General features: G+C 34.3%; 1 protein-coding gene across 1 annotated transcript in view; it reads right to left on the bottom strand.

The window, feature by feature from the left end:
- The window catches only part of USP32 (ubiquitin specific peptidase 32), a 218,945-nt gene that overhangs the window by 176,656 nt on the left and 17,691 nt on the right, over positions 1 to 24,598 (bottom strand). The window contains 1 exon segment of the mRNA XM_074262000.1: positions 6,041 to 6,168. Within this exon segment, the coding sequence (XP_074118101.1) occupies positions 6,041 to 6,168 (128 nt within the window).

The raw sequence follows: 24,598 nt of genomic DNA, 5'->3' as shown, positions 1-24,598 counted from the left end.
TTTTTTTTAATGTTCAGGATTATGCTTTAACTTTGCTTGGTGTCATATTTTCAGTCATAACTCCAGTTCTTTTGTTCCTCAATATAGGTTCCAAGACCTGCTGTCTTGAAAAGTAGCTGCTACTAGATCTTTTGTGATTTTAATTGTGGCACCACCCTATTTGAACTGTTTTTCTTATTGCTCATAATATTTTCTCCTTAAATTGGGGGTTTGGGAATTTGATTATAATGTTCCCGTAGGTTTTCCTTATAAAATCTCTTTCAGGTGGTAACGATAGATTTTTTTTCCCCCCAGATTTCTATTTTTCCCTCTTGTTCTAACACCTCAGGACAATTTTCTTTCATTATTTCTTATATTAATGCATCAAGATTTAAAAAAGATTTTTTTTTAAATTCAGCTTTCAGAGAATCCATCTATTGTTACTGATCTGTTTTCCAGGTCAGTTTTTTTCTTAGGAAATTTCTTTTATTTTTCATTCTTTATATTTTGTTTTATTATTTCTTAATCTTTTATAACTTCATTGGTTTCCCAATTAAAATTTTCAGCGAGTCATAATTTTCCTTAAGATTCTGGATTTCCTTTTCTAGTTGGTTAACTTTCTTTTCATAGTCTTTTTCTTGTTCTTATTTTAACTTTTCCTCAATTTCTCTCATTTGATTTTTAAAATCAAATTTTATTCTCTTTAAAAAGTTTTTCTATGAATTCCGGACAGGTGATCATTTGACATTATTCTTTTGGGGTAAATGAGTTTTGTTTTGTTTTATTTTGTTTGCGTCAGTATCCTCCTCTGAAAACAAATCAGCCCTTCTATATTCCCACAGTATCTTTCTATGATTAGGTTCATTCTCCTTTGCCTGATTTATAGCAGCTTGTTAGTGTAATCACATCTAATCTTGGGGTAAAGGAGGTGGTATCTCTGGTCTCAGGTTCTCCTCAGTTTTCCCCTCTGGCCTAAAACTTAAACCAAGAATTCTACTCTTCTATAAGTGCTCACAGCCTGCAGCATCTGGCCCTATTTCCTCTGCAATTGGATGGAGATGTGGAAGGGGAGGTTGGTGTGGGGGAGAGGAGTAGGAAGAAGGAAGAGATTACTAGGGAGTAAAGTCCCTCTAGCCCAGGGATGAATAAAATCATTGGTTAACTAAGTTAAGTAGTATTCTTCAGTATGCTGGTCCTTTTATGTGAAGGTACACAGTGCAAGGAGGAAAGGTTACAGGGTATGAAATGGAGGTCTCAATTTCCTATGTGGGAAAGGTATTTAGGGGGGAACCTAGGCAAGCATGACTTTTAAAGTACAATTTCAATATATCAAAAGAAGTATTCTGTGTTCTACTCAACTTGTTAAAAGGATCAACTTGAGGGAGAATTCTGGGAAAGTAGATCAGTAAATTTCAAGCTCCCCAGATTTCCCCCCATAAACAGAACAAATTTGTGCCTCAGGATGAACACAGACTGGTGAAAAATCAAGAATTGGGATGGATCAGGAGTCCTTCTGGGACAGTCCAAGAAGATGGGAAGAAAGACCCCAGGCTGAGGATTAACCAGTAACTCTGCAGAAACAGCAAGTGAAAAACCCTGAGGCTAGCTGGGTTTAACTGGAGCCTCAGCAGGAACCACAGAAACTTTCACCTCCCAGACTGCAGGCAGAGTTGGGGATCTTAGTCCTGGAAGACTGAGCAAACCTCAGTTAATTAGGAACACCACGTCTCCATGCTGCAGAAAAGGAGCCCTGGGCAAAAAAGAACTAGCATACCTGATAAGTGCAGAGTCAGTGGGGCAGGATGCTGTTGACTACTGGCAGTTACTGGAGGGTACAGCTTTTGGTTAAGGGTTCTAGGACAGAGGGGAAGAACTGAAGTGAAGATAGAGGCACCATCCTCCCATCCCACAATTAGAGGTGCTTACACTAATACTTATCATTTAAGAAAGCAAAGATGGACATTCATGAATACACATTTCTACATTATATATTCTTTCTTGAATTGATTTTTATATATTTTGAATCCTCCCTGATGTTCTACTAGGTACATAACAATGTTCTGTTTTGTTTTCTTTTTCTGTTTTGCTTTTTTCTATTATTTTTTAAAATAAAAAATAAAATTTAAAAAATAAAGGGATCAACTTACATCATGCAACTCATTAAAGAATAACTCTAAACAATCCTTTGCCATCCATTCAGAAACAACTAGTACCCAGAAAGAAGACGACTTCTTTTAAAAGGAGATAAAAGTAGTCTCTTTGGGGAATTTGGCGCTCCAGAAGCCTAAGTCACTTAATTATAGCAATTTCTTGGTTCCTGCCAAAAGCTCAACCTGCTAAAGGTTCCTATAACTTTAAGGCAGACTTTATATATAATTGTTCTCCAAAATAGTTAGATTAGTTTACAACTCAATCAACTGTACATTAACGTCCTAATTTTCCTACACCCTTGCCAAAATTGATAATTTTTCTTGTTTTTCCATATTAGCCAATCTGATAGGTATTAAATGATATCTAAGAGATGGTTTAATTTGCATTTTTCTAATCAAAAGTGATTTAGAATACTTGAATATTCTTTTAATAGTCTGAAAAACAGGATATACTTCCTCATTAATATTTTTTCAGTTAAAATCATTCAGTTAAAATAATTTAGTTTAAGAGTATGTTTTTAACCAATAGTCTTTATTTCATCTGATCTCATTTGAGCACTGTCAGTCCAATGCAACTGTCTTACAATATGTCATTTTCATTACAAAAATTTCTCAGATCTATTAAATATTTCTGTTAGATTGTCACTACTAAAATTAATAAGCCTTCTTAAATTTTAATATGAGCATAAGGAATATAAATATAAAAAAGGCAGCCCCTGTCCTCAAAGAATTTACAATCTAATGGGAAAAGACCAAACAGAAGGGAGCTAGAGTGGTAGTAGAGCTCTTGGTATGGAGGCATGATTAAGCAAAGACTATGTTTCTGGATTTTACATCTGAACCTGGATGCAATGACTTGCCCAGGATCACATAATCTTTCTGTTAAGTGTCTGAGGCCAGATTGAACTCAAGTCCTCCTGACTTCAAGGCTGGTACTCTATCTACTGCGCCATCTAGCTGCCCCTGTTTTCAATAATAAAATTGTTAGTATCTAAGAAATCATTTGAGGTAAATATTTAATCTGGCACAGCCCTTAAAATACTGATTAATTAGATAATATATTTGACATAGTGTTTTATAAAAGGAATTCACAAGTCCCATTATCGTTAATGACAGGTCATCTTTCACTATTAACCTTGTTTTTCCAAGTTTATGATGCCATTTTAAAAGTCACTTTAAGTGAAAACTTGCCAATTATAAACCGTCAAGTTAATAATTTACATTTTTAAAGATGCATTATATTGCTCTGTAAGAAATGAATTACTCTGTAAGAAATGACCAGCAGGAGGAATACAGAGAGGCCTGGAGAGACTTAAATCAACTGATGCTGAGTGAAATGAGCAGAACCAGAAGATCACTGTACACTTCAACAGCAATACTGTATGAGGATGTATTATGACGGAAGTGGAAATCTTCAACATAAAGAAGAGCCAACTCACTTCCAGTTGATCAATGATGGACAGAGGTAGCTACACCCAGAGAAGAAACACTGGGAAGTAAATGTAAATTGTTAGCACTAATATCTGTCTGCCCAGGTTGTATGTACCTTCGGAATCTAATGCTTATTGTGCAACAAGAAAATGATATTCACACACATGTATTGTATCTAGGCTATATTGTAACACATGTAAAATGTATGGGATTGCCTGTCATCGGGGGGAGGGACTAGAGGGAGGGGGGGGATAATTTGGAAAAATGAATACAAGGGATAATATTATAAAATATATATATATATATATAATAAATTATTAATTTAAAAAATATTTTAAAGAAAAAAAAAGATTCATTATATAAGAGCATAGTGGTTGCATTTGGTTATGTCATCTTTATGTCTTTAAATTTCTAGAAATATCTTTTCTTCTTTGCAAAAATACAAACAAAAAAGCAATGCAAATAAATATATGACATGTAACATAGCTGTCTCAACATGAAGAAAGGAAAATGCAAATGTAGAATTCAGAAAGAGATGATTACTGAATTAATCTATCATATCTAGATTTCAGATTAGTATTCTTTCTATGTGCAGCAATATCCAGAGGTAATGAATCAAGTAAAAGATGGAGGATTATAAAGGAGGTAAATTTCTTTTCTCACCTGAATGTAAACACTTTACAATTCAATTCCATTTAATAAGCTTTCACTAAGTACTATTTTCTAGGCACCAGTGGGATCCAAAAGTCCCTGTTATCAGAGGTTGAATTTTACTGGAGCAAAAATTTACAATCACTCAATTACTAAAGGAACAAACATTTATTAAATATCAGCTATATATGCCAGGAAATGTGATAGGCAATGAGAATGCAAATATAAGAATAAAACAAGGAGCTCACATTTCAGGAAGTCATGATGTACACAAGTACATACACAAAAAATATAAAACAAAAACAAAATAGTTAAATATTAGTTAGGGAAAAGGACACTAGCACTTGAGTGCATCAGAAAAACCTTTATATAGAAGAATTTGAGCTGTAATGAAATCTGTAAAGTTAAGATGAAGGGGAATACTTTCCAGGCAAGGAAGACGAATAGTACAAAGGGTAAGTCAGGAGATAGAATGCTATGTATGAAGAACAGAGAGAAAGTGAATGAAGACAGTGTGGATTGAGACAGAACTGCAGGATCTCCTTTGATCTGGAATTCCAGTATTGGTCATTGCTCTAAAGCAAAGCAGGGGTTTTCAAACTAAGGCCCGCAGGCCAGATGCGGCCCACTGAAGACATTTATGCAGCCCGCCAGGGTATAGCAAATGGGCTGAGGGGCTGAGATAAGAGGGTGAGTTTTTGTTTTTACTATAGTCCGGCCCTCCAACAGTCTGAAGAACAGTGAACTGATCGCCTATTTAAAAAGTTTGAGGACCACTGCTGTAAAGGTTTCACACAAGAAACTGAACTACAGCTAGGATCTGACCCACCTTCTGAGGCTTGCTTCTGAATTTTCTCCTCCTTCAATAAAGCCCATAAGCCTTGTGACTGTGCCTTACCACAGAGTGCCATGCCTAAGTAGAGGTGCCCCATCTTCAATCTACCCTGGACTTGTATCTCAGAATTACAAAGTGAGCAATAAAGATGCCAGTTCACACCCCAGAATGGGTTTGAAATGACCTAGTGCAAAGCTTCCTCTATGCCCTGGAGTACTGTATGCATGTTTGTTTGTATGTATATATGCATCTGTGTGTGTGTATGTGTGTGTACTCCTAGCCAGTCCTTATCTACAACAACCACAAATCTTTCTGTCAACCTATGCCAACATGATTAGGAAAAAAGAACTTATTATAATGTCTTCTATTATCTTCCCCATCTAGATTTAGTCAAGTGTTTCCTCTAAATCTGTTTGGAAGGGAGCAGTGAACCACTGCACATTTCCCTGCTGTTCTGCAAGACCTGGTTCCACCTTACAAGTTAAGGTTCAAGGCTGGATGCCAAGTATAAGTTTCCCACTGATTTTATTATTTTATTGGGTTCTTTTTTATTTGACATAATGCTATAATATACAAAAGCATATATAACAACAGATTGCATTTTATTATATTATTTATACCAATTATTTCTATTAGCAAATACAATTTAAATGATTCTTTGTAAATTCTAATGAGTTTACAGAATTAATTATATTTCTCTATATACATTCCTGTATCTCAGGGAAACATTTAAGTCAAGAAAAGAGGAATCATCCAACTGTTGTTTGGTGGCTGCTAAAGATCAGAGGCCAACAGAAATAGAAAGACTGGATTCTGAGGAGACAATCCACTGTAATATAATAAGAAACCTATATAATCTTTAATGAAAAGGAAAAAAAAGGAACAAACAAACCCACAAGGGTGAATAAATATAGAAAGAATCAGAAGACACTGGTAGATTCAGAGCAAAAAGCAACTTTCTCAAAGGCAAACCTAAATGTTTTTTTTTAATTACCTCTGCAACTTTTGGTGGAACGCCATCCCCAAGTACTTCCCTAATGAAGCACTGTTGGCCCATGTAACATGAAAGTCCACAAGTCCTCTTGAAGGCATCTTTCAGTCGCTTCAGCTCTACATCTGTGACTGTAATTTAGAAAGAAAAAGATATAAAAACAGAAAGGAAAAGCATAATCAAAATTTCTAAACTTTTTCAACTAGCTTTTCAATAAAACACATCTATAAACAATTTTAAAAATATATTTTAGGGCATATTTCCATTTCCTAGATAAGTGAAAGAAGTCTGAGCATAAATTCTCAGAAAAATTTTTACACAATTTCTAATATATAGAATAACAAAATGTTCAGTGTTACTTGTTTAAAACTATTTGTTACATATCAAAGTGTTAATTTATTAGGACTACCAGAAAATAAGAACAAGTATAATTTCTGGAAGAAATAGTAGAGAACGTAGTACTATAGCACAAATGAGCTAGATCAACAGATAATCCAAATATAACTTATATTTAACATTATACATTTTCTAGCAAATTCAAGTATTTCTCCTGAATTATTACAGTAGCCTCCTGTTCTACATGCCCCATTTCTTCCCCACTAAGTAAAACCTTCCCCGACACAATATGACACTACCTTCTTGATATACAAAGCAAAAACTTTCCACGTTTTACATATACTGTGTAGTCCAATCAAATAAATCTATCTGCCTTCTTACTCTTTTCCACCTACATGACTGTTAATATAATTATACATTTTCAGTGCACTCCTCCTTCTTCCTCTAAACATCTAGCTCTTGAAATCCTTTTCATCTTTAAAATTCTAGCTCAGGCACTGACTCTTTCATGAAGCCTTTCCTGATTCTACTCCAACTCTTCTTCTACATTCCTACCATCACAAGACAACAGACTTACTTTTAATTTAACTAAGCCATTCAGCCTACAGTGTTCTTTAAAATGTTGGAGTGAGGGGCAAAACACTCCCAATTAATAGCTTCCTTGCCAAATTAGACTCTGATTATGGTAAAGACTTTTTAAAGCACACTACTTAATAAGATGTTGGACACAGCAGGAATCAAGAAGTTTATTTTTTTTTTAATACAACCAGTTTAAGTATAAAAATGATCATCTAGGAAAAAAAGGGGGAAATCTTAATATTAAATAACCCTAATAAGAGCTTGACACTTAAGATATATATAGGGAACAAAAATAAATACATAAGATCAAAATCCATTCTGTAGTAGAAAAGCAGTCAAAATTATGAACCAACAGTTCTCAAAAGACAAGTGAACTATTAATAATCATATGATAAGTATACTTAAAACAACAATAACAAAAATGCAAATCAAAACAATTGAGGCTTCAACTAATAGTCAATGTGGAAGGTTATGTGAAAAGATAAGCACACTAATGCATAGTTAATGGAATGGTGAATTGATCTAACCATTCTCTCTCCCTCTTTATTTTTTTTAATTAAAGCTTTTTATTTATAAAACATATGCATGGATAATTTTTCAACATTGACTCTTGCAAAACCTTTTGTTCCAAATTTTCCCCTCCTTCCTCCATCCCATCCCCTAGATGGCAGTCACTCCAATACATGTTAAATATGATAAAATATATGTTAAATCCAATACATATATACATATTTATATAGTTATCTTACTGTACAAGAAACATCGGATCAAGGGGAAAAAAATAAAAAAAATAAAAAATAAAAAAAAACCTGAGAAAGAAAACAAAATGCAAGCAAACAACAATACAAAGAGTGAAAATGCTTTGTTGTGGTCCACAATCAGTCCCCACAGTCCTCTCTCTGAGTGTACATGGCTCTCTTCATCACTGAACAATTGGAGCTGGTTTGAATCCTCTCATTGTTGAAGAGAGCCACGTCTATCAGAATTAATCATAATATAATCTTATTGTTGCCATATACAAAGATCTCCTGATTTTGCTCATTTCACTTAGCATAAGTTCATCTAAGTTTTGCCAGGCCTCTCTGAAATCATGCTGCTTGTTATTTCTTACAGAACAATAATATTCCATAACATACATATACCACAATTTATTCAATTTATTCTCCAATTGATGGGCATTCACTCAGTTTCCATTTTCTTGCCACTACAAAAAGGGCTGCCATAAACATTTTTGCACAACATATTTGCTCTCCTTCCTAAAAGATCTCTTTGGGATAAAAGCCCAGTAGAAACACTGCTGGATCAAAGGATATGAAGTTTGATAATTTTTTGAGCATAGTTCCAAATTACTCTCCAAAATGGTTGGATCTATTCACAGTTCCACCAACATTTTTCTCACATCCTGTCCAACATTAGTCATTATCTTTTCCGGTCATCTTAGCCAATCTGAGAGGTATATAGTGGTATCTCAGAGTAGTTTTAATTTGCATTTCTCTGATCAATAGTAATTTGGAGCACTCTTTCATATGACTAGAAATAGTTTCAATTTCTTCATCTGAAAATTGTCTGTTCATATCCTCTAACCACTTATCAATTGGAGAATGGCTTTATTTCTTATAAATTTGAGTCAATTCTCTATATAGTTTAGAAAAGAGTCTTTTATCAGAACTTTTCAATGTAAAAATGTTTTTCCAGTTTATTGCTTTCCTTCTAATTTTGCCTGTATTAGATTTGTTTGTACAAAAACTTTTAACAATATAATCAAAGTTACCTATTTTGGGATTAATAATGATCTCTTGATCTCTAGTTCTTCTTTGGTCACAAATTCCTTTCTCCTCCACAGAGGTAAATCATCCTATGTTCTTCTAATTTGTTTATAATATCATTCTTTACGTCTAGATCATGAACTCATTTTGAACATTATTTTGGTATATGGTGTTATGTATGGGTCAATACCTAGTTTCTGCCATACTAGGATCTAACTATTCTCAAAAGCAAGAATTGGAAGTGAGAAAAAGAGGTGTAAGAAGTGAGTATATTCTCAGTCCAGGAATAAGAGAACAAACTGTGCAAAGGCTCAGAGTCAAAAAATGGAGGAGGAGAAAATCAGTTTGGCTAGGTGAAAAAGTGCATAAAGGGAAGTATAATAATAAAGTTCAGAATGTAGAGATCTCCAGAATAAGAATTAGGTGTAGGTTTAAGGAATTCAAAGATGAAAAATATTAATTCCTACCTCCAATAACATATTCAAATAAAAGGATATGTGTAAAAGGTACATAAATAAGTGTGATTTAAGTAGCATGGATTAAGGGCAGAACATAATTTTAAAAGTGCTTTTTGAATAGTCAAAAAGTGTCTTATTTAGGGTACAAAATGTAAAGAACTCTAGGAGCACCTATAAGCCTTCCATATTATAAAAACATAAAAGTTGAGCACGAATATAAGAAAAGTAATTAATTAAAACAGGAAACTACTAAATCCTAACAGAGATGAGCTACTTTCCAAATTCACAGTTCCACAGTAAAGTGAATACTTAGAAACCTTCCTAAAGTCTGTCATCAGTACCTTAGGGCATTTGTATCTTTAAAATAGAAAGGGGAAAGTAGAAAAATATTTTGGAGCATAGTAACTTGTAATCAAAAATCCCTTCTTATGCTTCTAGAATCCACTGTTGGATATTAAGAATAGAAACATGAAAATCAACACAATTTCCAACTCAAAGAGTAGATATATGAAATCTATAGAAATAAATAAAGACAAAAGATGAGGATGGAAGTATTGAGGGAAAGGTTACTTTTAGCTTCAAGGACACTAGGGTAACTTCATGATGGACCTTGAAGAAAAAGAAAGATTTTTTTTTTTTTTTTTGGATGGGCAGAGTTAACAAGGGAATAGTTTCTAGGCACTGGGGCAGAATATTAAAGGAGAACAATGAAGGCTTTTCACAGAAGATATAATTTGAGATGAAACTCAAAGTCAGAGAAAACAAGAAACAGAGACTAAGAAGGAGAGAATCTCAGGCACGGAATAGAATGAGTTAAAATGCATGGGAGTAGGCAATAGAGATACAGAAATCTATTTTACCCTGCAAAATAGTAAGGAGGAGGACTTCAGGAGTGGAGCCAAGATGGAGACAATACAGGAAACGACCTTCTCTACAACCCTCAGACTAATTAACAAATCCAGACTGGCAGAACCCACAAATATTGGAAGTGCAAAAAATTATCAGCACAGATCGCCAGAAAAGATCTGTTTAAATTGGAAATGTTCGGGGAGGAATCTACAGGAATCTACAGTAGTATTGGCCACTCTGCCCTAATTGCAAGCCAGTAGATCATCAGAAAAGTTATAAGACATCCAACACAAACACAAAAGATCAATACAGAACCCCTAAATGTCAGAATCTGACAGGATTGGCCATACTCACCCAGCACTGGAAGTGAATCAGCACTGACCCAGAGCAGCTGCGGCCCCTTGGAAAACCTCCCTCACCCTAAAGGCAGACCTTAAAATTTTAAAACAAAATGAGTAAAAACATAAAGAGGACTCTGACAAGAGACAGATTCTATAGAGAAAGAGAAGAACAGATTTCAAACCCTGAGGAGACTAAAGGCAGATTGTCTCCAGATGAAGCCACAAAAGGTGATATAACCTTGTGCCCATCACACAAGGCTTCCCTAGAAAAAAAATTTTTAAAGGGTCTTAAAAGAGAAATAGAAGAAAAATGGGTAAAGGAAATGAAAACTTTGCAAGAGGGTTTGGAAAAGGCATATAATTCATTGAAAGATAGATCTGATAAAATGTAAAAAGAAAGCAACTCCCAGAAAAACAGAATTTGTGAAATAGAAAAAAATTCCATAAAACAAAACATCTCATTTTAAAATTCAATTGGACAAATACAAAAAGAAATAAAGGAAATGAAGAAAATAATTCACTACAATTCAGAACTGAAGAACTGAATGACTCCATGAGACAACAATAATCAGTCAAGCAAACCCAAAAATTTGGGGGGGAATGTAAAATACCTAATTGGGAAAACAACTGACTTGGAAATAGATCTAGGAGAGACATTGTAAGGATTATTGGACTCCCTGAAATACATGATGAAAAAAAGAGCTCTCACTTGCATTTAACTGAGTGAGATGAGCAGAACTAGATGATCTTTATACACTTCAACAACAATACTATATGAGGATATATTCTGATGGAAGTGGATATATTCAACATAGAGAAGATCTAATTCAGTTCCAATTGATCAATGATGAACAGAATCAGCTACACCCAGAGAAGGAACACTATTTGCATTTTTTGTTTTTCTTCCCAGGTTATTTTTACCTTCTGAATCCAATTCTTCCTTTGCAACAACAATAACAACAACAACAACAAAAATTCGGTTCTGCACACATATATTGTATCTAAGATATACTATTAACATATTTAATATGTATGGAAATGCCTGCCATCTAGGGAAGGGGATGGAGGGAAGGAGGGGAAAATTCGGAACAGAAGAGAGTGCAAAGGATAATGTTGTAAAAAAAAAAATTACCTATGCATATGTACGGTCAAAAAAATGTTATAATTATAAAATTAATTAAAAAAAAAAAAAAAGAGCTCTCTTTCAGGAAATCAATAAAAAGAATTGCCAGGACATCAAAGAATCAGAAGGTAGAATGACCATTGAAAGAACTCACCGAACACTTCCTGAAAGATACCCCAAAATTAAAACCCCAAGCAATAACGTGGCAAAATTTCAGAACTATCAGACCAAGGAAAAAATATTACAAGCAGCCAGAAAAAGAAACAATTCAAATGGAAGAACAAAAAGTCAAGAATTTCAAAGGAATTAATGAAGAGAAAAGCTAAAGTAGGTGGCCTAAGCCCTCTTTGTAGTGGCCACAGGTAAGTGTAGTTTTCATAGTGGCCAAAAACTGTTAACAGAGTAGATGTCCATCAATTGGAGAATGGCTGAATAAATTGTGGTATATGAATGTTATGGAATATTATTGTTCTATAAGAAATGGCCAGCAGGATGATTTCAAAAAGGCCTGGAGAGACTTACATGAACTAATGCTGAATGAAATGAGCAGGAGATCATTATATACTTCAACAACAATTACTATATGATGATCAATTCTGATGGACCTGGCCCTCTTCAACAATAAGATGAACCAAATTAACTCCAACAGAGTAGTAATGAATTGAACCAGCTACACCCAGCAAAAGAACTCTGGGAGATGACTATGAACTACTACATAGAATTTCCATTCTCTCTATTTTTGTCCACCTGCATTTTTTATTTCCTTCACAGGCTAATGGTATACTATTTCAAAGTCTGATTCTTTTTGTTCAGCAAAACAACTGTTTGGTTATGTATACATATATTGTATTAATTTAAACTCTAACATATCTAACATGTATTGGTCAACCTGCCATTATGGGGGGAAAGAATGTAAATGTAAATGAAGTAAAGAAAAATATTAAAACATTAAAAAAATTAAAACTGAATGGGAGAAGGAAATGAAATGTCTTATGGAAGGAAAAAATAGGGAGATCAGAGTCACTAGACAGAATATTATGGGATAGACAGGTGGAGGGAGTAAAGTATAAAAGGATTGGAAATGTCCAGAGCATTAAATACTTTAAAAGTCAAACATAAAATTTTAAATTTAATTTTTCCCCTGAGGCAACTGGGGTTAAGTGACTTGCCCAGGGTCACACAGCCAAGAAGTATTAAGTGTCTCAGGTCAAATTTGAACTCAGTTCCTCCTGACTTCAGGGCTGGTGCTTTACCCACTGCACCTCCTAGCTGCCCCTTTAAATTTAATTTTGGAAGCAAGATAGAGTCACTGGAGTTGGCAGATTAGGGATATGAGTTGATCAAATCAGCAGTTTAGGATGATCACTTTGAAAAATGAGCAGAGGCAAAAAGTTATCAAATTGTGCATACCCTTTGAGTCAACAATGTTTCTGCTGGGCTTTTTTTTAAAATTAATTTTATAATTAATAACATTTTTTGATAGTATATATGCATAGGTAATTTTTTACAACATTATCCCTTGTACTCCCTTCTATTCTGAATTTTTCCCTCCTTCCCTCCACCCCCTCTCTTGGATGGCAGGCATTCCCATACATATTAAATATGTTATAGTATATCCTAGGTACACTATATATGTGCAGAACCGAATTTTGTTGTTGTTGTTGTTGCCAAGGAAGAATTGGATTCAGAAGGTAAAAATAACCTGGGGAGAAAAACAAAAAATGCTAATAGTCTACACTCATTTCCCAATGTTTCTTCTCTGGGTGTAGCTGATTCTGTCCTTCATTGATCAATTGGAATTGGATTAGCTCTTCTCTATGTTGAAGATATCCACTTCTATCAGAATACATCCTCATGCAGTATTGTTGTTGAAGTGTATAATGATCTCCTAGTTCTGCTCATTTCACTCAGCATCAGTTGATGTAAGTCTCTCCAAGCCTCTCTGTATTCCTCCTGTTGGTCATTTCTTACAGAACAATATTCCATAATATTCATATACCATAATTTACCCAACCATTCTCTAATTGATGGACATCCATTCATTTTCCAGTTTCTAGCCACTATGAAAAGGGCTGCCACAAACATTTTGGCACATACATCTCCCTTTTTTAGTATTTCCTTGGGATATAAGCCCAGTAGTACCACTGCTGGATCAAAGGGTATGCAGAGTTTGGTAACTTTTTGGGCATAATTCCAGATTGCTCTCCAGAATGCTTGGATTCTTTCACAATTCCACCAACAATGCATCAGTGTCCGGCAAGTTTTCCCACATCCCCTCCAACATTCATCATTATTTGTTTCTGTCATCTTAGCCAATCTGACAGGTGTGTAGTGGTATCTCAGAGTTGTCTTAATTTGCATTTCTCTGATCAGTAGTGATTTGGAACACTTTCATATGAGTAGAAATAGTTTCAATTTCATCATTTGAAAATTGTCTGTTCATATCCTTTGACCATTTATCAATTGGAGAATGGTTTGATTTCTTATAAATTAGAATCAATTCTCTGTATATTTTGGAGATGAGGCCTTTATCAGAACCTTTAACTGTAAAAATGTTTTCCCAATTTGTTACTTCCCTTCTAATCTTGTTTGCATTAGTTTTGTTTGTACAAAAACTTTTTAATTTGATGTAATCAAAATTTTCTATTTTGTGATCAATAATGATCTCTAGTTCTCCTTTGGTCACAAATTCCTTCCTCCTCCACAAGTCTGAGAAGTAAATTATCCTACGTTCCTCTAATTTATTTATGATCTCATTCTTTATGCCTAAATCATGGACCCATTTTGATCTTATCTTAGTATGTGGTGTTAAGTGTGGATCCATATCTAGTTTCTGCCATACTAATTTCCAGTTTTCTCTGCTGGGCTTTTTTAAAGGAGAGAAAGGGACCATATGTGTAAAAATGTTTTTGTAACAGCCCTTTTTGTATGGCAAGAAACTGGAAATTGAGTGGATGTCCATCAATTGCAGAATGGCTGAATAAATTATGCTACATGAATGTTATGGAATATTATTGTTCTGTAAGAAAAGACAAATAGGATGATTTCAAAGAGGCCTGGAGAGATTTACATGAACTGATACTAAATGAAGAGCAGAACCAGTAGATCATTATATACAGCAACAATATGGCAACAAGTTTATGATGATGAATTTTCATGAATATGGCTCTCTTTTAACAATGAGATTATTCAAACTAGTTCCAATTGTTCAGTGATAAAAAGAGCCATGTACACCCAGAGACAGGACTGTGGGAACTGAGTGTGGTTCATAACATAGCATTTTTACTCTTTTTGTTGTTTGTTTGCATTTTATTTTGCTTCACTTTCTCTCTTGTGTGGCAAGATAATTGTATAAATACATATGCATATGTTGGATTTAACATATATTTCTACCATGTTCAATATATATTGGACTACTAGTCATGTAGGGGAGGATGTGGGATGGGGGGGGGGAGAATTAGAAGACAGGAATATGAACGACTAATGTTCAAGAATTGTCTATACATATGTTTTGAAAAATAAAAAATATATACATATAATTAAGATACAAAATATATATAAAGAAAGAAAAATGAACAGAGAATGAACAGAAAAACTTATGGGAGACCAAGCAGTAAATGGAGTAAATGTTGGTCAAAAGATAGAATGCATATAGAAAAGTCATATGAAATCAATCTAGAAAAATAGATTGCAGCCAATTTGAGAAGATTGAAGAAGCAATATCCAAAAAACAAGTGATTAAGACCTGAATTAGAGTGGTAATCATCTATGTGGAAAGAAGGTAACAAATAAAAGAGAAATCTTGTGAGACAGAAATTACTCAACAAATATTTACTAAGAACTTATTTTCTTTCCATGCACTGTGCTAAAAGCTGGGGATACAAAGACAAACATTAACACAGTCCAGGCACCAAAAAACTCTCATATTCTAAGAGTACAGACTATATACCTTAATTAATAATCAAAAGATATATGAACAGTTTTCAGATGAAAGAAATACAGCTATCTATAGACATATGAAAAAATGTTCTAATGCATTGAGTGGAAAAATGAAAATCAAAACAATTCTGAGGCACTACCTCATGCCTATTAAACTGGGCGATAGAACAGAAAACGACAAATAATAAAGAAGATGTGGGTAAAATAAGATTGATGGAATTGTGAATTATTCAAGTATTCCATAGAGCAATTTGAAACTATGCCCAAAAGACTATAAAACCATGCATATGCTTTGACCTAGCAATAGCAAAACTAGAACTGTATCCCAAAAGATTATAAAAAAAAAAAAAAAAAAAAAAAACACAAAATGAAAAAGGACCTATATATAAAAAAACCCAGCTCGTTTCTGGGAGCAAAGTAGATATTGAGAACACGACCATAAATTGGGAGGATGCTAGACAAATTGTGTTATATGATTACGCTGGAATAGTATTGTGTTATAAGAAATGATGAGCAGGATGCTGTCAGAAAATCCTTGACTCAGGGGCAGCTAGGTGGCACAGTGGATAGAGCACCAGCCTTGAATTCAGGAGGACCAGAGTTCAAATCTGGTCTCAGACACTTAACACTTCCTAGCTGTGTGACCCTGGGCAAGTCACTTAACCCCAGCCTCAGAAAAAGAAAGAAAATCCTTGACTTACATGAACTGATGCAAAGTGAAATTTACTATATACAAAAGTAACAGCAATATTGTAAGATTATCATCTGCGAACAACTCTGCTATTCTCAACAATACAATGATCCAAAACAATTCTGACGGACTTATGATAAAAAATGTTATCCATCCCCAGAGAAAGAATTGATGGTGACTGTATACAGATTGAACCTTATCTTTTTTAAACTTAACTTTATTTTTTTTCTCTGTTTTCTTTTACAACATGATTATGGAAATGTTTTGCATGATTACTCATATGACATATCAAATTGCTTGCCTTCTCAATGGGAGGAAAGGTGTGGGGAGGAAGGAAGAGAATTTTGAACTCAAAATTTAAAAAATGAATGTTAAAAATTATCTTTACATGTAACTGAAATACAATAAAATACTAAATTAAAAACAATTTTAAGCACATACAAGAGATTTACAGGACAAAAGTAAAGGAAATTTCAAAGAAAACGAAGTGAAGAAGATAGAGGAAGACGTTGACAGGGATAAAGGTAGTTCCATTGGGTAAAGATCTCTTGAAAGATTTCAGGTAGAGGTAGGATCAGAAAGCAGTCCAGGCATGGGGAATAAGTCCACAATACTACACAAAGTCAGGAAATGGAGTGACTTCTAAGGAATAAATAGTATTGCAATCCAGTATTGCTGGATTGTACAATTGTTAGATAGGAATAAATTACAAGAATATTGTAAAGTCAGAGAGAGGGCAGGTTGAAAAAGAATTTAAAAAGATGATTTTATACTCTTTATTGTAAAAAACAACAACAACAAAAACAAAAAACAGGATTTTATACAAACATTTATAGAAAAATGAGAACTCCTCCTCTGACCCTTACTATTCCCTTCTCTTGTAAAGCGGGGACCACTCATCACATCAAGCTAACTTTAGCATCAACAATAACTCCTTGATCAATGAGATTACAGAGTATATGTAACAGAACAAAGGCAAATAAAAATATGACAGTAAGAACTAGGCCCAACCAGTGGCCAAAGCCAAGCAAGGATAATGTGGTATTCAACCCACTCAATAGAGTCATATTCAATGAGGTAGGATGTCATAAGTCTGTAGTTTCAATTGTATACACCTTTTGGTAAAGAAAGGCACAGAAAAGTATACAAGAAAAGTCATGTCCTGTGACTCTGCTTGCAGGCGGGAAGTTCCTCCACCTTTTGTTCTATCTGCTTAATCCCCTCCCCAACCCTTCTTGCTGAGCAGTACTTAGAGGTGTTGGAGGTAATTTTCTTTGCTATTTTGGTCATCTAAGGGCATGTACCCCAATAAATGTGCTAATGAAGGGCATATACGCCTTGGAGTAGGAGAGCAAACCTCCTACTTTTCATTGGGCATGTTTTTTGTTAAAAAGATCACTTGTTCGATTTTCTAACTCATAAGTTTGAACTGCATGTACAACTGTACCCTCGGATTTGGTCATAGCTAGACACATAATGCTTCACTATCTTCTCTCCTGGGTGGGTAACTACCGTACCTTCCCGATTATGAGGTCTGGCAATTTACAGCACCCCACATTGGGTGCCACTTGTGATTGCCCACTCAGCAATCATTATCACTAGTCTCTCCTAATTCCCAGGCCCTCAGAAGAATCTCTGGCCACTGTCTAGTACAGTGTTCATACCAATCTTAGCTTCATCGGAGATCTTCAGAGATCTTTGGCCACCACTTCATGGAGCGGTGGTTTAATGCACAATAGAGCACCCAAGAACAATTACATGCAATCTCGGGATCTTTTATTCACGTGCTAATATCCTACCCTTCTGACCACCTGCTCACTCTTAGTTACTCCTTGTAGACCTCCGGTAAAAAGGACTTACTTCCTTGGCCCCACAGTTTATATAGGGTCTATGAGGTCACACGCACAACCAATTAGAGGAGACACTTCCCAATGATGATGATTGATGATGATGATGATACAGATCTCAATGCAATCAGAGCTCCCATCCTTAAGGCGGTTCCTTGCTGGTTCACAGAAATCCACTTCCAGAGATCTCAAGCTTCAAGGCCTCTTTATTTCCTGATCGCACTGTACATGGATCCTCCTCTGACCCTTACAGGTAACAGAGTCAGACCTAAGCTTTAGGAAGATCACTTTGATAACTAAGTGAAGGATAGTCTGGGGAAAGACTTGGGTCAAGAAGACCAACTAGGAGATTACTGCAGCAATTCAAGAGAGAAGCAATGTGGGCCAGCAACAAGGTAATAGGTGTATGAATGGAAAGGTGTATACAAGACAGACATTATGAAAAAGAAACAACACAATTCAGGAAAAATTGGATATGTGGAATCATTGCCAATGAAGAGCTAAGAATGACACTGAAGTTGTAAACCTAGGTAACTGGAAAGATAGTAGCGCCCTCAAAAATAGAAAAGTTGGGAAGAGGGGAGGGTTTGGGATAAATATAATTAGTTCTGAATTCAAACTGTTGAGTTTCCAAAGTCTACGGAACTTTCAGATGGAGATATTCAATCAACAGTTAGTTGAATTCAGAGATGAGGATTGGATATATACATTTGGGAGTCATCTATCTAGATATAATTGAACTCTTGGGAGATGATGAGATCACCAAAAAAGAGGATGTAATGTCATAAAAGGGCCTAAGGATACCCATGAATATGAGAAGGAAGACAGAACATGAACTATAATAAAAGAGAAAGAATGAGCTTCCAGAAAAGGAGGAAGAGAACTAGGAGAGATCACAAAATCTAGAGGAAAAAAAACAGTCAGAAAAAAGATGCAACAGTGTGACCACAGAGATATATTAGGAAGCAAATTGAGTAAAAGTCATTATATTAAACAGATAGCTGATAACCTTGAGAAAGCAGTTTCAGTTTAGTGCTGAAGTTCAAAAGCAGATCAGAATCAGCTGAAAAGTGAAAGGAAATAGAGGTAACAAGAACAAGGTAGAGAAGAAGCTCAAGATGACTTGGAGATAGCCCTGGATAAAATGGGAGACTTTGGTCTTTTTAAGCTAATGTCTTCAACAGATCTTAGTCTGTTGCTGCATCAGTTAGTGATTAAGGGTAGGTAGCAATTCAAAAAGTATTAACACAGTTGATAACCCTTTATGTGTAGTTCTGAATTGCTCTCCAGAATGGTTGGATCAGTTTACAACTTCAGCAACAATGCATTAGAGTCCCAATTTTTCCATATCCCCTCCAACATTTATCATTTTCCTTGTAAATCTGATAGGTGTGGAGTGATATTTCAGAGTTGTTTTTAATTTGCATTTCTCCATTCAATAGATTTTAAGCAGTTTTTCATATGACTACAGGTAGCTTTATTTTTTTCTGAAAACTACCTGGAGAACACCCTTTTCTTGGAATCATGATATTTTCTTGTGATTCACTTAATACCTGTGAAGACAACGGCAAAATTATCCAGTGTAGGTGATCTAATCAGAAATTTTTTACTAACCAACTGAAAGATACTGAATGCCAACAATGATTTGGTTTCAAAGATGTGAATGAATGATGTCTTTGAATAATGAATATTTAGGAGGTAATTATTATATATAAATGTTTGTCCCTTAGCCCATTTTCAATTCTATCATTGTGTTGGGTAAAATTTTAAAAGCAAATGAAAAATAGCCATGAATGGACTATAATCACCACATTGATGACATCAAAAATCTATTTAGGGTATGGGTAGAAAATTTCTGCTTGCTTTTCTTTTAATGAAGTACAAAATATCAGCAAGCATGACTTGCAGACATGAAGGGGCATAAAATGGCAAGAATATACATAACCACACAAGGGAAGGGTCATATAGCATTAATAACAGTTAAATGGACAACCTATATGTTATACTAGTATCCAGAAAATATTAAGAAACTAAGAGAGGCTTCCAGAATGTTAAGCCTACCTTCTCATGAAGGAGTTTTAGAAAATCAGTAAGGATGAAAATGCAAAGTTTGGGTTGCAAACTACAAAATGAGATAAGGAGAGAATAGGTCCACTAAATTATTCATATGTTCAAAAAAAGCAGAAGAGGTAAAAAACAAACATATAAATCCTGATTTTAAAGAAGAAGACTGCTCAAGGATATGTATACTAAAAAACAAAATCATGTCAGGAAAGCTAAATCAAAAAAAATAAGTTAAGGTTTATTTTTCTTTAAACTGTTAATAAGAACAATAAAAAGGAAACTAAATTAATATGCAGATGGCATCACCAAATCACTACTAGTAATAATCACTGAGTAATGATAGAAGATCCTTTTCCCACCACAGTATGTAGGAAAAAATCACCTAAGAAAATTAAAGGTAGGTTTGGGGGGAGGGAAAGGAGCACAGCGAAGATGGCCCAAAAAAAGCAGGAAAGTTACCTAAGCTCTCCCAAATTCCCCTTCAAATAATTTTAAATAATGCCTCAAGATAAATTCTGAAGAGGCAGAACCCACAAAAGGACAGAGTGAAACAATTTTCCACTCTAAAATGACTTGGAAGATTGGCAAGGGAGGTCTGTCACACCACAATGGGAGGAGAACACAATCCAGTGCAGCTTGTACCAGCAGAGGTCTCACCCAGCAAACCAGCAGCAGCTCTAGGGAGTGACTGAATCAGAAACAGCTGGGGAGATGTCCAGAGCTCTCAGTGCACAGACAATAAAATGGTGAGACAATTAACTGATCAGAAAGAGATTACAGGAGTCACTTTGCTGAGTATAGGACTCTAGCTATACCCAGAGTCAAATCTAGGTTCCAGTCCTAGGAGGCAGTTCCAAGGCAAAGAGAAGTACTAGAACACCAGAGCTTACACAAACACAAAGTATTACAAGGATGAAAACTATCTTTGCATGTATTTTGAAAGTAAAAAGCTATTATTGTAAAAAAATAAAATAAAAATAAAATCTTCTCTTATAATAGCTAAATATCACTAGTTAGTCAACTGATCCTCTTATGGCACAGTCTTTAGTCTTCACAACATCCTGACTTCCCACTTATTTTTTTAAATGCTCCAGTGTTTCTATGTTGCTACAAAAATATGGCTCCCAGAGTTTAACATATCCTTCTCAGATACAGCCTGACCTAAGCTACAAAAGAGCTACTACTTCCATCATTCTGGACAGTATGACTCTTTTAATGTTGCTTCAAATGGATTTGTATTCTGTGATTATATCATAAGTTAACAGACCACTAACTCCCAATACTTTTTCACATAAATTGTCCATATCTACAAAGCTCATTTTTTAAACCAACTCTAAGGCATTGCATTTACTCTACTAAATTTCATCTTATTAGATTTAACCTATTATTTTAGTTCATCACTTTCTCTTTGCATCCTGACTCAGGAGAATTCAGTTTATTGGCAGATCTCCAAGCTTTGTATGATGTGCAAATTTGAAAAGCATGCTATCTTACATGCTAACTAAATCACTGATAAATATATATATATATATATATATATATATATATATATATATGCAATAGAACAAGATTAAGGACAGCTCCCTGGGACTCCACTTAAGTTCTCCCTCCATGCTCATAACCATTCATTCATCACTACTTTCAGTCTCAAGTCAAAGAATTCTAAATTCACCTAACAGTGAATTACCTAGCTATAATACAGTCTCCCATCTTTTCCATAAGGATATGCTGAAATCTAGATATACTATATTTACAATATTCAGTTGCTATGAATAAGAAGAGGCTTAATGGAGGCCGCTAGGTGGCACAGTGGGTAGAGTACCAACCTGAAGTCAGGAGGGTCTGAGTTCAAATCACTATCAGACACTTAATACTTCCTAGTTGTGTGAAGTCACTTAACCCCAATTGTCTCAGAAAAAAAAAAAAAAAAAAAAAAAAAAAAAAAAGAATGACCTTGATTTCAATAAGGTTTCTGACACTGTCCTATAGGGCAATCTCATATAAAGGAACCAAATGAACAGACAATAATGCAGGAATTTGTTTTGCCTGACCACTCGTATTTGTAATGAGACTTTGTCTTACTTTCTTGAATAGAGGAGAGGAGAGGAACAGGGAGGGAGACAACTGGAACTGAAAATAAACCAACCAAGAAAATATGGTTAAATTGTATCATAGTTAGTTGGGCAAATAAATGATTAAAAGGACATAACCAAAAAGAAGATAGCAACAATGTAATCATTCTGCAGGAATTTTTTTTTAATTATATAGTTTAATTCATAGCTCACAATTTTCACATCATATACCTACTTATCAATGACATAAATATAAAATTGATAAATGCTTATTCAAATTCAAAATGTATACTTAAAGGATAAAAAGTGGCTCTACTAGTCAAAGCTTTATTACTTTATCCACTTTGAATTACTGCATAAAGTATGTAGACATATAGTCTAAAAATAAGGCACAAAAGTGATTATAATAGACATCATAACAAATGTATACTTAAAATATGGCTAAAGGTGATAATAACTTTATTAATCATATAATGAAAATTTTCCAAAGGTTCCTTAATAACTGAACTTATAGCCAGTCTCTTTGATCCTGTACAAATTACCTAATCTCCTTGGGTCTCAGAGTTTTGTCATCTGCAAAATAAAAAAAATTGTATAGGGCAGACACTATTATCTTTTCTCCAAATTCCATCCTCTTCCATATACTATATACTGTATTGTCTAACAATAACTGTTATAATAATTATTGTTACAATAGTTATAATAACAATTGTTACAATAACTATTGTCTAACAGTAGAAATATTTCTGAATCAATCACATTGGGTGAAATAACATATAGAAAAAAGATTAAGGAAGGGCATAGGAAAAAATCCTAACCATTCCATTTGATGTCAATAATCTGAGGGAAAGGAAAATTCTTATCAACATAACATATCTATATTTCTCACTACAAAATTTGGATGTTCTTTAATACTCTAAGAAAGTAAGATCCTATAAATAAGAGATGTGTCTCACAGATTGTATTAAGTTATTTTTATAAAGCAATCAAATTATATACAAGATTACTCAGCAGTTTTGTAACCTTATCAAGTATATTCAAAGAGTCCAAAACCCCATATTCTATATCCAATCCTGCCCATAAGATAAAAGTTAAACATTAACTCTTTATATCTTACTTTTTACATGCTTTTGATTAAGAAGTCAAGCAATTCCAACTGTTACAGAGACAATGTTATATTTGGAAACAGAATGGGTTCACATTCTACTTTTATCATTCAGTACTGGTGTGACTTTGGGCAGGTTATTTTACCTTTCTGAGAATTAGTTTCCTCATTTGTCAAAGGAGGAATTTGGACTAGATGGTCTCTAAAGCCCTATCCAATTTCAAATTGATGATCCAATGATTCGTTCTTTTATTAAAAAAAAAAAAAAAAAAAAAAAACACTGATGTAACCAAGTTAGAAAAAATCAGTCCATTAATCAATGTAAACGAGACAAATGAATACAATTGAGATTTGTTTTACTGCTTACTATGCAAGCTACAAAATGGAAAAAAACTGAGACAAAACTAAGACTTTCTTATCTTTTTTGGACAAACAGAAAAACAATGTAGTTTCTCTGTTCTTATTGTTGATATTGATCCGAAAGAAATACCACTGGCCACAAATTAGCAACTTGGCAGCCAACAGATTATCACTTTCATGACAAAATGTCATCTTCATTCCTTCATAACATCTAAAGTACTTATGTATACATCATTCCTCATGACATCATAACAAAATATGCAAAAGGAAAATAGTAGAATGTGCAATTTAAATAAATTTAAATAAAGTAATAAAAAAGTCTAGCACATTTGCATTACCAAACTGAACTTTATATTTTTCTGAGTGTTTTAGCCAACAAGATAATGTTAAAAGTCACATAAAGCATGACAGAAAAAAAGAGCTATTTTGATCTAAAACTGAAGAAAGGTAGGGGTGAAAAAAGTTTATAAGGCTCAAGTTCTTTACAAATAAACTTATAAACTAAAAATCTTTGTAAAAAGGTTTTACTTACTGAATCTTTTTTGGATATTTTTCATTTTATTGTTCCTAGCTTCTTATTCCAAGAGATCTTCCGTTAGATATGTCATTTACACTCCTAGACTAAATTTGTATCATAATATTAATTTCTAACTATAACATTATAATAAATGGGAGTCACAGTAAGAACTGCTTACTCACTAGGATGGGGAAAAATGGGGATTTGGGGATGCTGGAGTAGAGATTATGATTTCCCTAAAGGATGGAAGAAGTGATTTGATCGAGTGATGTTTATAAGCATGTGAATCAATATTCTCTCTTGGGAAGTGAATTCAAGGCCATATTTCAACATAGGATCATAGGCACATAGATTTAGAAGTAGAAGTGCCCTAAAATATACTCTAGACCAATTAATTTGTTTTATACTTAAGGAAAATGAGGTGCAAGTACATTAAATAATCTGCCCAAGGTCATAGAAGAAATAAAAGGCAGATGTAGAAATCTAGATTGGTTCTGTCACTCCAAAGCCAGCT

The sequence above is a fragment of the Sminthopsis crassicaudata genome, chromosome 4 (assembly GCF_048593235.1).
Source record: "Sminthopsis crassicaudata isolate SCR6 chromosome 4, ASM4859323v1, whole genome shotgun sequence".
Taxonomy (NCBI): domain Eukaryota; kingdom Metazoa; phylum Chordata; class Mammalia; order Dasyuromorphia; family Dasyuridae; genus Sminthopsis; species Sminthopsis crassicaudata.
This window is presented reverse-complemented; position numbering and strand designations above follow the sequence as displayed.